Source organism: Ambystoma mexicanum, chromosome 1p (assembly GCF_040938575.1).
Source record: "Ambystoma mexicanum isolate Mex_15411 chromosome 1p, UKY_AmexF1_1, whole genome shotgun sequence".
NCBI lineage: Eukaryota > Metazoa > Chordata > Amphibia > Caudata > Ambystomatidae > Ambystoma > Ambystoma mexicanum.
This window is the reverse complement of record NC_090921.1, coordinates 1,489,052,095-1,489,066,624: the sequence shown is the minus strand read 5'-3', so window position 1 is coordinate 1,489,066,624 and position 14,530 is coordinate 1,489,052,095. Positions and strand designations below refer to the sequence as shown.

General features: G+C 42.8%; 1 protein-coding gene across 6 annotated transcripts in view; it reads left to right on the top strand.

Annotated features, from left to right (window-relative positions):
• Window positions 1-14,530, top strand: part of BCAN (brevican) — a 386,222-nt gene that overhangs the window by 255,283 nt on the left and 116,409 nt on the right. For 5 of the 6 annotated variants that reach the window (XM_069607163.1, XM_069607162.1, XM_069607165.1 and 2 more), the window contains exon 9: window positions 4,542-4,649. The exons of the other annotated variant lie outside the window; for it this stretch is intronic. In XM_069607163.1, the coding sequence (XP_069463264.1) occupies window positions 4,542-4,649 (108 nt within the window). The remainder of the gene's footprint in view (window positions 1-4,541; window positions 4,650-14,530) is intronic. 6 annotated transcript variants of the gene reach the window in all.

Sequence of the window (14,530 nt, the reverse complement as noted above, 5' to 3'; positions counted from 1 at the left end):
GGTCTCATACCTGGTGTCAGATATTATTTAGATCATCTTCCAAATTTAAGTTAAGAGTAAACCTCTACACAATAACTCACGCAGTAATTACCATCATAAATGGGATCTGTGAAGCCGCACATAATGCAGCCACTGTTTTCCTAATACACTCTTGGGAAGTATTGCACGTAATACATGTGCACATAGCACACTGGTAAAGTACATAGACGAAATAACACAGGGGTACACAATGTCCAACCAAGACAGCAGGGATATCAAAATGCACTCCAAGGTGTGGGAAATAATAACCACACAAATTGATAAACTGCAAATCCTGGGCAGGAGTGCAGTACCAGGAAATAACAGGACACATTCTGTAGACTGATCTGAGGTTGTTGTGAAAAGCCAAGTAAGTCCCAGTTCCTCCCAATAGGCAAAAAGAAGAATGCAGCCGAACTGAGGGGACACCTGTGACGACCCTAATGAAGAGATTCAATGCTAGGTTCAAGTCCCAGCAACTCCAGGAGAATGAATCAGAGCTGTATCCAACCCCCAATGTAAAGAAAAGGAGAAATGAGGTTGGTGGGCACCTGCAGATCCCAATGACCATGGACCAGTGGGACCACCCCTGAGGGTGGGTATCTATAATAACCCACCTACCAAAGGCCCATACGTAGGTACTCACTGGGTCTCATTACGGGTCCGGCGATAACCCTGCCGCCAGACCCGCAATTAATTACCGGAGCCTGACTTCCTGGTAACACTGGGGTATTACAACCCCGGCGGCCGAGAAGTCAGGCCACGGTAATTCTGTTAATCCCCATTCCCATGGAGTCCTGTAGGGCTCCATGGGAATGGATACCACAAAAGCACCAGCACTGTTAATTACGGTGCAGGTGCTTCCGTGATCGCTTGCCTACCATGGCCTCTGTGCCCGGCAGGGGCAGCCCTGCCGGGCACAGCGGCTCCAGCAGGCAAACCCGTAGTGTGCTGGTCCGGAAACAATGGTGCCGGTAGAATTACTGGCACCGTTGTTTCCGGACGGGCACACATTTCATGAGGCCCACTGTGTTTGCTTGCAGACGTGTGGTTCACAGAAGATGGAGCAACCAGGTAAGTATGAATCTTCTTTTGCACCGCCAGTCAACCAGTCATTTGAACCTGAATCCAGCGCTGACTCAGAAGGCTCAAAACAAGAACAATAACTCTTGACAGGAGGGGGACCCATCATCCCGAATTAAGAATCTGCAGCAGAGCTATCTCTAAGCGATTGGAGGAACCTTCACACAACAGAACTCAGTGGCTCAGGCTCAGCAGGCAAATGTGGATGGCACACCAGAAAAAAAACAGTCCTTGCAGCAGGACAACAGTGGTTCCAACCCAGTATAGCCCAGAGATGCAGATATGGTGGGGTGTTGGGGTCCCACCATCCTTCTAGGCCGCAACAGCTTCCAGCACCAAGATAGGAGACTCTGGTGGTAAATGGCAGGAAACCAGCATCAAACAGCCTGAAAAATGATCCCAGGATGGAAGGTCTGGCCCAAGCAGATGAGGAGGACCAGCAGCAGGATGGGGACGACCCGGGAAGGGTGCCCACCACCCAAAAAGCAAAACAGAGGACAGACAAGAAACATCATTCCCACCAGATTGGCCAGACTGCACCTTTAAATCGGAAAAAGGGATGTAGTGGCAGGGAGGCTTCAACAGAATTCCATCTGACCCCAAAAGGAATAAGACACCCAAACTCAAAAAGGGTAAATGCTAAGGAGTCGGGGCCCATCAATTAACACTGCAGAACCCCCGAAAATTGAACTGTGCCCTAAAATAAAAAGATATCCTTTCTGGTCCCAGCTGTTTGGTCCTCTCATGATCCTTCCACCACTCCTAGAACCACTTTCACTATAATCCCTCCCTGAAGCAACACACTTGTCATCCTGTTCTGAATGGCAGTGCCCCCCCACAAGCCTTTTGGAACAAGATTCAACTTCCCATCAGATTCCCCCTGTCCTCTCCCATCCGTCCCTGTGTCACTCTTTAACAAGCTCCTGCTCTTCCCCACACCTTGTATATCCTCTATTTCTTATTCTCCAAATACCCATCCCATGATAGCCACCATGTCCTCATATGTTTTGACTCTTACTCTCAGCACTGCATGGTCCTACCTGGCCCAAATTACCCCATTCTAAAACCCATCATTGATAAACACACAATAAACACACAATACCACTCTTAGCTAACCCATTTTCCTAAAATGACTTACTCCTGAGTCTGCCTCTCTGCATCTCTTATCCTTTTCTCATTCGCCATCTTCATTATGGAAGGCAAGGTTGCCCAATGCCAGGGCTGTATAGTGACTGTTGGCATGCACCCCACCAGCTTCGTTATACAGTGCCTCTTGCTATTACTAAGATCGTCCTATGCAGCTCAATTACCACCCCTTGCCCCTATGCTCTGGAGGTGACCACACTGACCAAGCATCTAAAGTACAGCAATCTATATCCCAATTCCTAGCGTCCATTCCTTGCCTTTCCCTTGATGTGACCCACCTCTCATCTCATTATCCCTGTATTTATCATTCTTCTGAGGCCTTGCTGGCTGGTTCTTCTACTGATCACGCCCTGATGCCTACTCCCGTAGACCTCACATTGTCTGTCCCAGATCAAGTACCCTTGTACTCGAATGTCTTCCCTGCCCTCAGTAGAGGCAACCTGGCCCATCAGCCCATCCGAACTGCCGTCTCTTGGCCATACAAGATTGCCCACTTCCTAACGACTTGGTCAATCAGTTAATTTAGTAAACCAACAAGCGATGCCCTGGTTCTCACTTATGCTACCTTGCACCAGGCAGGAGTTGCATGCCTCTCCTCCTCTGAAGAATGCCACGGGTCATGCTTTTATTACTTCATAAACCTGATGAGCCACATGTGCTTATTCCTGAAGTGGGGAAGCTTAGCATTGACAGATGTGACCCTGACCATGGGTGGTGGAGCAGAAATGGTTTCATTAATGACTTGAAGATGTAAGGACTTGGATAAATGCCTGTAAGTCCTAAGGGAAGATCCGTAAATAATAAGCACAGTCCTAAACTAAACAGTGGGCCGGGTGCAGTAACAAAACATGTGATTTCCCAAAGGTGCCTAACCCCTGAGTGGGGCCCGATTCAAAAGCATAACCTTCTAAACCTACTCTTACCAGTTCTTGTCTCTCAATGAAACATTCAATTCTACAAATTAACTTCTCATAATGGATGGCCAACATCATGTTTTCCACACCCACCTTTAACAAATGTGTTTGGCTCCCAGCTATCCTGATCTCATAACTTAACATTTCCTGGCGTTTGTCCAAAAGCAACAATTAAGAAACCTGTTCTTCAAATGTCCAACCCTATTGTAAAACCATATATTTAAAGTATTCCTCGGCAGAGGTTCTTGCAACAGTTCTTCAGTGTGGCCTCTTCCCTCAGTATCTTCACAACACTGCAAAGTCAGTCAAACCCTGGAGTTCCTCCCCTGCCCTCACACACTACCCACAAAGTCAATGAGGTATTCATATGTGTTGTGTTTCTTCTCTCAACAGAGACTCTGATCTAAAAAGGGTTTTCAGACAAGGCTAAGGGCTATGAGCGCAGGATTCATCTGCATGAGGGTAGCTCCTTGCAAATGCATTTCAAGCTGTTTGGTGGGTCTGAATGGAGGTCTCCACCCTCTAACATTTCCCTACATTATAGCCGTGCATTCTATTAAAACTAAATTGTTAATAATAGGCAGAGTTTTTTAATCGCCCTAACCTACTACCAGACAGTAATTATGATTACCGCTGAGTTGTAGGCATGTGGGTCCAGTGATCATAATTAGTTTCAGCTAAATCACCAATAAAGGGACTGAAATGAATCACTGGCAACTATATGTATATCCGTCTCTAAGGATGTCTGTACATTGGGCACTGGTCATGCTCACCACCATCCTTACCATGAGATCCAACATCCCCTCTAAGGCGCCCATCTTCTAAAACCCTGGCTGGGTAAAACATGCACACAAATGGAGTCATAGATGCTTTAATCTTGTATCAAATCTTGATGCTGTCTGGATGAGTATATTTAGTTTGTGGTTGCAAACATGTAATGCTCGCGTGAGTATTGTGAAATATTGAGCACCAAGCCGGTTGTGTTATTTACTTTGTGATTCAAGCCTTCAAAATTTAGTATCACCAACTGATTTGTCAACTATAAAGATTTGTGGACTTTCACATATGTTAAAAATGCTCTTTGAGGCTATGCAAAGCAGCCAAGAACAGTCCGTGGTACTATTTGTCCCTTTCCCCTCATAGGAGTATTCGGAAATAATGTAACATCGAACTATACATGGCATATTTGAACAAGTTATCACAAGGTATTCTCTGAAAAGCTCTAGGGAGGAAATATAGTGTTCATTATTTCTTCTGCCCCTGAATCTGGTTTTGAGTGTTCCATGTCATTGGCTCTTAGTTTTGAAGCCTTGCAAAGTGGATATCCTTTAACCCTCAATCAAATAGCAAACTTGAAGCCCTCTTTGCACAATGTTTCAGATCACTGCATGCCAAACCCATGTGAAAATGGAGGCACTTGCATCCAAGAGGGAGAACACATCAGTTGTCTCTGTTTGCCCGGCCATGATGGACCATTCTGTGAAGCAAGTGAGTATGATGGGGCAGGTTTGTTGGCATACCTTTTTTTATATGTCTATTCCAATGTCATCCCAAAGAGGAAATAGCGACTGGGAGAGGACAGTAGGTTGGTGAAAAGAGTAAGGCATTGGTTACGTTATTTATTATAATCATTCCAAAGCACGTCATGAGCCAGGGGTAATAAGGTACTGTACATTAATTCAATGAAGGCACACTGATGTAAAACACATATAACATTAAATACAAATCCACACACGAAATAGCCATTACTGAATAAGCACAAAGCGGCGATATACAAACGATATACAAACAAAAATAAAAGGGTTGGGTGGAGAAATAAAATTGTTGAAAATGAAGGATGGTTAATCTCAAAATGTCAGCTTTTCCAGTAGGTCTAGGGCAGACAGAAAGTTACGGTGAAGCAAATAGGTGAGCTGATTGACTCAATACCACTGTCTCGCAGTTGATGAAGCAAATCTTGAAAAATGTTTGCATGTTAATTGAGAGCTAACAAAGTGAAATTAGAATGAAGGAACTGTGCTTATATTGTCATACCCGGGTGATCAGGTAAACCAGAAGATGGTGTACATTCTTCAATGGTGCCAGAAAAATGTGGGGGGTACCAAGATGGCATTACCTTAACGAAATCAAGATAGTACCAACACTTGAATGGCAGTGTCTTACTAAGTGGGGTGGGGGGGACAAAGAGATATGCTGCCTGATTCATGGAATTATTTGCGCCGAAATGGGGATTTGTGTGCCATTCTACCCGCAAATCCCACCCGCAAATCCCTGTTTGACAAGTGTTTCACAAATCCTCGTTTTCAGCGCAAATAATTTCATGAATCAGGCAGATGATCATTTTAAGAACAGACAACTGAAAAAACAGGATCTTGTAAAATGGGAAATGTGGCACTTAGAGACTTATTACAAGTACGACGTACAAAAATGGGTTATTTAAAATACTGTCTGTTCTTACAATTATTCCCCATGAGGTATTCACTTTTTTTGTTATTTGGGGGAGTACGATATGTTGGAATTACCCCATGAGTACACAGTGAAATACCTTTCAATAATGTCTTCACATCTCTAGGTGAAGGCATTCCTTAGAGCCATAATTGATCCTACTCTGAATTGTTTCACAGGCACAGTAGGTTCACTTGCGTGTTATCAGTAATCTCATAATGATGCTCATAATGATGCTGAGACCTTCAGATATCCGCATCCCGAAATCCAATAAAACCCAATGATTTTAAAGAAAATAATGAGGGCATGATACCAAGAGAAGACTTAGGAGTTTGCTAATTGTGAATTCAGGAAGAGCATGATGAAGAAAGCATTTAATGAAAAGAGGTAAATGTGCGGAAAGTTCAAAAGAAGGTCTAGCTTGATGGACAGTTAGCTCATAACTTTTTTGCGAGGAATTGCTTTTTTCAAGAATGCTCTCTTGAACCACATTGAACCTTGGCATCTTGGCATTACGCTTATGCTATCAAGGACTCGAAAGTAAGTAAATACACCCACACAAATAGTGTTAACTAAGCAAAACAACACATCTGCTTGCAGGCCCTACATTGTATTTATTTATTTATTTGCATTTTTAAAGCGCTCACACAGCCCGCGGGCATCGAGGTGCTGTTACAGGATTTTGTTTTTGTTGCGTAATTGTGATTTTTTTGTCTTAGTTTCGTATTTATAACGCGCTTAAATACCAAGTGGTTTCTAAGCACGGACCCCCAAGGCGAACACATTGCCGCTGAGCTATCCTCCCAGGACGAAAGGATAGCTCAGCTATAATCCGGTATTGAAAGTATTAATCACATTTAAGTTTACAGTAGGAAATTGCTGATCCTTGAAGTGCTCCACCCGAATGCCAGTTTGAGCAATGTAAACATGGTTTGACTCACTGCAAGCCATTCAAGCCTCTATAGGACTCATGAGTGGAATCGGGCTGAGATGGTAAATGTCTGATTCAACTTGTACGTGGCTCCAATTGCCAGAATCCACTTCAAGCCAATAGTGCTGTATAGGTCAAATTGGATTAAAGCTTGGTCCATCAACGTATTTATCCGGATCCACGTAATCTTTTTTGAACCACAGGGGCTGGAAGGATAGCTCAGGGGCAATGTGCTTGTCTTGGAAGCAAGACACAGCAGAGCAACACAGGTTTGAATCCCGGTCCAGCACTCTTAGAGATTAGTCTCTGCCATTAGGCACATTATAAAAGATTGATTCATTATTTAAAACTATTAGTTCAAGCCAGGGACGTCATTTGGGGGTCACCAGGGGTCGCAACTGAGGTTTTCCATGCTACCCCTAAAAGATTAAAAAAATGAACCAATGTCCTGAGCTGTGGCCAGCACCATGTGGCTCTTTGTTTCTGGAGTGGCTGGCTTTCTTGTTCAGGCCTCTTAAAAAAACAGGGGGTTCCAGAAGTGTAACACTTTGAGCAGTGACCCTAAATGAGAATGAATAGGAATAACAAATAGTCTTTCTGGAATTCTATACAATAATTGCTAGACTCATTGAAGGTTTATTTTAGGCAGACTTCAGGGGATGAATCAGTGAATGGGTCTGTTTTTAAACACCCCAAATTCACAATGCAGACAAAAACTGTAGGTATTTTGCTTTTCGCAAGTTGCAGTTAAAGCGTGTTTTTTTAGCCACTGTCTCTGTTACGATCATCACAAGACATTCCATCTCGGTGTCCTTGGTCACTTGACAAAATCCTTGTGCCGAAAAGCTTGTGTACAGTGTAGAAATGTTTGACCATAGCTCATGAAGTGGCCCTTGATTGCATTGTGCCACAATTACTGCTTTGTTGTAATGTGTCTATCTTTCCTATCTCCCTGGTATGCTGTTCAGAATATTTGTTTGCATGTTTGAGTTAACGAGTGCCCAGAGTATGGGATGCCGTGTGAGTGCACGGCTTTCTCAGCGCTACTCTTAATTCTTTAATACACACGTATGACCCTTCCCAACTGTATGTATTTTGCCAACCTCTGAAGCCTGAAAGTAGATCCACGCAGGCTTGATATGTGGTCAACTTTGCACCAGACCTGCAGATGAACTGGCCTGCTGTTAAATCTCAATTACCAGTTTATTGGTATCGTATCCATTACAGAGTGTAATTTACTTTCCGACTTTCAAAACATTCAGACATCTAATTGCTCATTTAACTATACCTGGTAAGATATTTCAGTGGGTTGAGCGCTCGCTGCTGCAATGTGTGTCTGAATCCCGGCAATGCCAACTCAGCCTTTCATCCTTCTGAGGTCTATAAATGAGTACCAACATAAGTTGGGGAATATTGTAGGTATATTTATAATTATCATTTGTCCATGGACATCTGCTTGCATTCACAGTAATTTGGTAATATGGTCCTATACACACTGATATTAACAATGCATATAGTGATTCATTCTTGTATGAAATGTATATCACATTACAGTGATATCGTAACCATATTTATCTTAGTTTACTTAGGACATTGCTATGTGATGCCACTTCCTGTTTTGTCAAGGGGTGAAAGGTTGTGTTCCATCGCTTCCGGTGATGTCACTTTGGGGTGGGGTCAAATGACATCACTTCTTGTGATGTTATCAGATGTGAAAGGTTGTGTGATGTCATTTCCACTACCCCAGGCATTTTGATGATATGATGTCCCTAGTTCAAGCTGTGGCGAGTCAGCTGGACCCAATATGAGAAATCAAAACTACATTACTTTTTTCTATTTTTATTGTGGTACAAACTATTTGGTTTTTCACAAATAAGAAAATATAAAACAATTACATTCAATAGCATCATTATTACAGAACAATAAAACATCTTTGGTTCTTAAATTCTCTAAACAGAAAAGAAAATGTATAAAATTAAACACATGAAATCAATACAAAATAAAGTTAAGAACACAGTCTCACCAACCCAAACCCCCAATTACTAAGTTGTCAACAAAAGTCAGGGGAAAGGAAACCTTTTCTGCTGCAAAACTCAAAGGACATTTATCGTTAATGATATTTCATGGCCAGCTATCAGCCTTTCCCAAAACATCTTTGAGGGTAGGCGGTCAAGTGAGTCGGTAAAGCGGCCAAAATATTTCTCTCTTGCCTCCCAAGTCCCCTGGCAATCTCTTAGCAGATGTTCGATGGTCTGTGTTTTGGGGTCCATACATACTGGGAAGAGTATTGTGGTTTTATCCCCCTGCCCCCAACGGTTAAGGACCTCTCCTGTGTGGACCAAATTGAGTCGAAATCTAAGGAAGTTCTGCCTCATCTTAACATCTGGGAACTCTAACAGGTATTTTGGGAGAGAGCAAAGCTTCTTATCATACATAGACAAGGAGACCATTACAGAAAATCCCTGCATTTGATCTATGGTCTTAGATTGGAGAGTAATGTTTCCACGTCACTGTCACAATTAATGAGGATATCCAGCGCCATCATCTTTAAACCACACAGGAACTTGGACTGATCAAGATTAAGATGTACTTGGAGATCCTCGTACAGTGTATTATCTTGAGGCTCTATTATTGACCTATAAAGAGAAAAAATCCTCCAATCCACCTGTGACTTAAGAGATCAAAGGCCTGACTCATACATCAGACTTACGGTTGGTAAACTATTGGGCAAGCCCAAGACTTTCTTCCAGATCTTGCCCTCAATTTTCTCCCAAAGGTTTCGCGTCTAGCCCATACTTGAGTACCGGGCCAATTTTGGACTTATAAAATCTGACCACTGGCAGTAGGGAGAATTTGCAACATTGACCAAAGATCTTCTGCATCTGAGATGTCAACTGAGATCCTTTGGACAAGAGTTCAGATAGAGTTTGGCCATTTCTTGGAGAAGCATACAAAGAGTATCGCAGGTAAACAATCTCCTCCACAACTTGAATCTCTCAGCCTCCCACTGACCGTGAAAACTTGTGACCCTGAGTCCTCTTATCAATGAAGATAAATACTTTTGACTTCTCAGGATTTATAATTAGATAATATTCCTTCATATATATATATATATATATATATCCAGAGAGTTCACAAGCCTTTGAAGACCCACTGCTGTTTTGTCTAAAAGAATGATGTCAGCAGCGTACATTGGGCATTTGATGGACTTAAGTCCAATTTTGGGACTTGCCAATGCAGTAGGATTTATTTCCCGTACCAAATCACCCAAATAGGAGCTAAATAGGAAGGGAGCTACCATGCAACCTTGTCAGACTCCTCTTTCTACTTTAACATGTTGGGAAAGTTGTCCTTCGATATTCAATCTCATTCTGACCGTATTTCCCTTGTGAAGAGACGCCAACATATTAGTGAATGATTTCAGCGCTCCCCATCTGTCTAACCTTGACCATAAGCGGTCTCTATTTACCAGATCAAAAGCACTGGAAAGGTCGATAAAGGCACATAGAGTCTTATCAGTTTATCACTGTCCTTCCCCGCACAAAGCAAGGCCAAAATTATACCATCAAGGGATGTTGACTGCCCCTTAAGAAAACCAGTTTGCTGCTTGGAGAGAACTTTGTTATATTTAGCCCCTCTTTCTAGTTCACCAAGCAAGAGGCTGGCAAAAAGCTTACTCTCCACGTACAGCAACGTAATAGGTCTATAATTTGCTGGATGCTTGTGGTCCCCCTTCTTGAAGATAGGAATGATGATAGCAAACTTCCAATAATGGGGAATTTTCTTTTCTACTATTTCTCGGAAGAGTGCAGTCAGAATTCGAGCCCACAATTTCCCATTACCATTCAGAACGAGGTAAATTAAACCACTAGGACCAGGTGCTCTCGAGGATGAGGACTTGTTTATCAACTCAAGAACGTATTCTTCATTGAATTCCAGGACCCACAGAACATCCGAGATCTTATATGTGAGAGCCCCCTTCAGTTTATGATATTGCATGGTAAGATGTTTCACCCAATCCAATTCAGACACATTATTAGATTGATTGATTTTTTTGGGTGTTTTCAACTGTATTGATTATTACCCAGAAGCTGCGGGATGTATTATCGCCTAAAGCTCTGAGCATCGTCTCTCCATCATTCTGTAGCCGGATCATTTGGCGCTCTTTAGACCAATTTTTGTAAACATTTTTATGATCTTTAGCCTTTCAGATAGTTGGACCTTATCTGAGGTTCCCCTCCTCATTGCTTTTATAGCATTGCACATTTCGCGCTTTTTGATCCATGTGGTCTCATCAAAGATATGTGTGTGAGACTGAGGTCTGCGTGATGGCATGGTATGAGGATGTTGAACTGCCCACAGAAAATCATGGAATCCATATGGACTTCATTTATATTTGAGATCATTGGCCTGCAAATCATTGCAGACAAAATTAAGAGCTTTATTTAGATGAGCTCAATCTCTCCTATACTTGACCAATCAATTTTTTTGATTATTGGTCACTACTCTTTCTGACCATACTTCTATTTTTTCCTTGACATTCCAGGAAATGATGGCTACCAAACACTTGTGGTCACTCGTACCGCTTTCCCTTACAGAAAATTGCGTACAGTTCCTGAATAAGCAGGATGAAAGGAAAATGTAGTCTAATGTGGATGATGATTTCCCACGGTTCCATGTTGCTGCCGAGGGAACATCCCCCTCAACAGAGCCATTTGTAATCCTCATGTCCCAATCCATAAAAAAGGACAACCACCTTCTTCCATTAGCAGACACAGATTTAGATTTGGATATTAGACCTCTTACACTACTCGGCACACATTGTGAATTTAGGTGTCCTGTGATAAGAATAAGGGCATCTGAATGGGTCAGTTTTATCTGGGTCAGAACACCAGCCAGGGAGTTTGGTGCTCCCTGGGTTCCAGTATAGATTGATGGCTATTAAAATCTTCTTACCCTCCTCTGAGCGGATGAACATACTAACTACTAGGATCCCCTCTTGCTTACAGGGAATTGATAATGTCTCCTTAAAGAGCAGGGTCTTACATGCTATCTGCAAGCCACCTTTTGGTCTTCCCCTCTGCTTAGTGGGTATCACTACATATTATCCCCAACAAAAATATTGCCGTATTTATGGTCGTCTGGTACGGCCAAAGGCGATATTTTTTGGAAGGGATCATTTTTGGGGTTTTTAGGAGCGGTGGTTGCGGGGGTGTGCCCCGCTCCTTTAAAAATTAATGCAGGTGTTGCGGGGTGTCCCCCGCAGGTTCCATGCCTTAATATCACTGCAAAAATATGGCGATATTTTTGTATGGTGATATTTTTGTGGGGATATTAACATATGGAACCCCTTAGTGGTAGCTGGCTGTGTTAATATGTAAACCCCTCCAATTGGGAGAAGTAACTAGCCATGTCTCCTGGAGGAGGATCAGATCATTCCAAAGACCTCCTTCCTCATTGTTAGGTTTTTAAATGAACTGGAGCCCCGCGTGTTCCAACCCACAAGCCTAATTTCCTCCTGACTAAAGAGAAGCCTGGCCCACCCCTAATTTCTGACAGACCTGCATTATGATCTCAGATATCATTCACCATATCTCTGTCTGTGCCCGACTGCATGACACCTGACCAGTATTTGCCATCTCCTTATTTTTGGTTGAACTCCCCTTATGGCCACCATACTCAACAGAACCTTCCTTACCATTCCGCTCCTTTAAAAGGGGCAGGATTTGATGAACAAATAGGCCTTGTTGCTGTAATAGACCAGCCGCTGCGAGAACCGCATTTGCCCCTGTTTTGGAGGTAAACCCAACCTCTACCATATGCTCCGTCTTATGGTCAGGAAACTGAACATATTCAATATCTTTAGTTGAAAAAAGGTACAGATCTGGAACCTTTTTAAAAAATGACATAATGGCACCTCTATTCAAATATTTGGCAATGAGATTGTGTTTTAAACATGAAAACCAAAGTGTTGGGACTGCAAAAGGAGAAAGATCTTTTTGGCTATCACCCAGAACAAAGCTGTTGGGGCCGGAATTGTTTACTCATTGGCCTTCTGTTTCTGCAGTTCTCGTATTCTCCATCCTCTGTTGTTCTTGATCCTTCAATGCGGAGGACACTTTCTCCCCCATATCTGACAACTGGGATACCTGGGGCCTAGTGGAAAGATCTCCAGTGTTCGTGACCGCAACGATTGTAGACTTTTCTTTCTTCATCCCCATTAAAAAATGGCGGCTAAATTCAAGTTCTCACCAAGGACAGGCTTGATCTTTTTAGCTGGTTTTGACGTTGGCAAAGAAATTGGGGCCCATTTTACAATTTTCCCAGAGATATTTGGAAAACCTGAGGCAGAAATTGCCTGTTTAGGCCTTTAAATTTCATCCGCTTGGATACCTATACTGGCTTTTATCACATTTACCTCCTCAGGCACCAATGGTTCCATCAACTGTCTATGCCTCTTTGGCTTTGTTGAATTATTGAAGCCCTCCTTATGGTCTCTGTGGGATAGTTCGATCTGCTCTGCTCCAACCGTTGCACAGGGATTTTTTAGTAGGTTGCTGTAGTGTCTGGGCTCTGGTAGCAGGCACAGCTAATCAGTGATGACGCTGGAGGCAGGTAAGTACAAAAGGAAGTTGTCTTTATTGAGTTACAGGGCAAGTCATAAAAGGGAGGCTGGAGCTAAAATATACAACTCCTCTCCAGTTACATCTCCCATCCTGTCCCTAACTGTCAATCCTGGAACCTTGATGTACTGTAAGGTTCCAGGCTACTCAGCTACATTCCAATGCTTGCATTGGTCCCCTCAATGCAAGACTCATACTACAGTCGCAGAGTCCATTAATAAGACTATTTACACCTGAGTTTTTCGGCTTTCTCGCCTTCATATTTTTAGTTTTCTTCTCTTGCTGAGTGAAAACTTTTACTGTTTCTTTCTCTTGGTCCTTCTTCTCCTCCAATAATTTTGCTGAGAGCTTTCATTTCAAGAGCCATCCCCTTCCAATCTTTCCTGTTGTTGGGGGTTGGAGGGTTCATGCTCTGCAGAGGTTAGTTTATTGCCAGGATCTGCCTCCACCACATGTGCCAAAAAGTGAAATTCCTCCAGCACTGACTCTAAAAGGGGGGTGTCATCAAAGAAGGGGATATCCTCTACTTCTTCGACCAGTATCTTGGCGTCCTGCTCTTTAGTCTTTCCTGTCTCTTGTGATTGTATATGATCAGTTAACAGGGCTAGAGTTTCTTTTCCATTTACACACAAAGCTTTGAGGATAGATACCTTTAATTCCAGATATTTCCATATTTTGTTTATACATTGCTTCTAACAACGTTGTTAGAGGTGATGCAACCAGAGTATTAATTGCATTTCGTAAACCCACCAATGAGAAATAGCATTGCTCAATATCATTTGACATTTCCAGCAAGATTCCTGAGTGGGTTTTTACTTCACCTTTCATTATTTCGAACACCCTGACCAGTGAATTATGGCTGAAAGTCAAGGCTGTAGAGTAATGTAATTTGTAACCGCCTCTTAGTTGGAACTATGGGGTGGAGTGTGAAATGTACCATCGTGTGCCTTATATTTTGGTACAATTTACTCCCGCCTGATGTCTTCCATCAGGTTAGACATGGTCAAAGGGTTTACTGCACTGTTCTGTGGAATGGTTGAGCGATTGAAACCCTGTATGAAATCGAGGTCGGGGCTTGTATGACCTATAAGTCTGGTGTCCACCAAGATTTTTATAAATTTGTGTAAAGCCTCCACTGGGCCCACGTGTAGGTCTCCCGTACTCCTGTGTCTCCGCCTACAGAAGTACTGATTAATTGTCCCTTTGATGTTCAAAGCAGAAAGGGTGAAGTTCTTCCCACCCTTTAATGTAGAGTCCAAAGTTAGAGTTCCTATTCCATGCCCCCCCTTGGCCTTTGAATAATGGCTGGGCTGTGTACCTGAGCAAATGCAATTACTTCGCGACCAGCCGGAACGTTTGATCTAATTGAG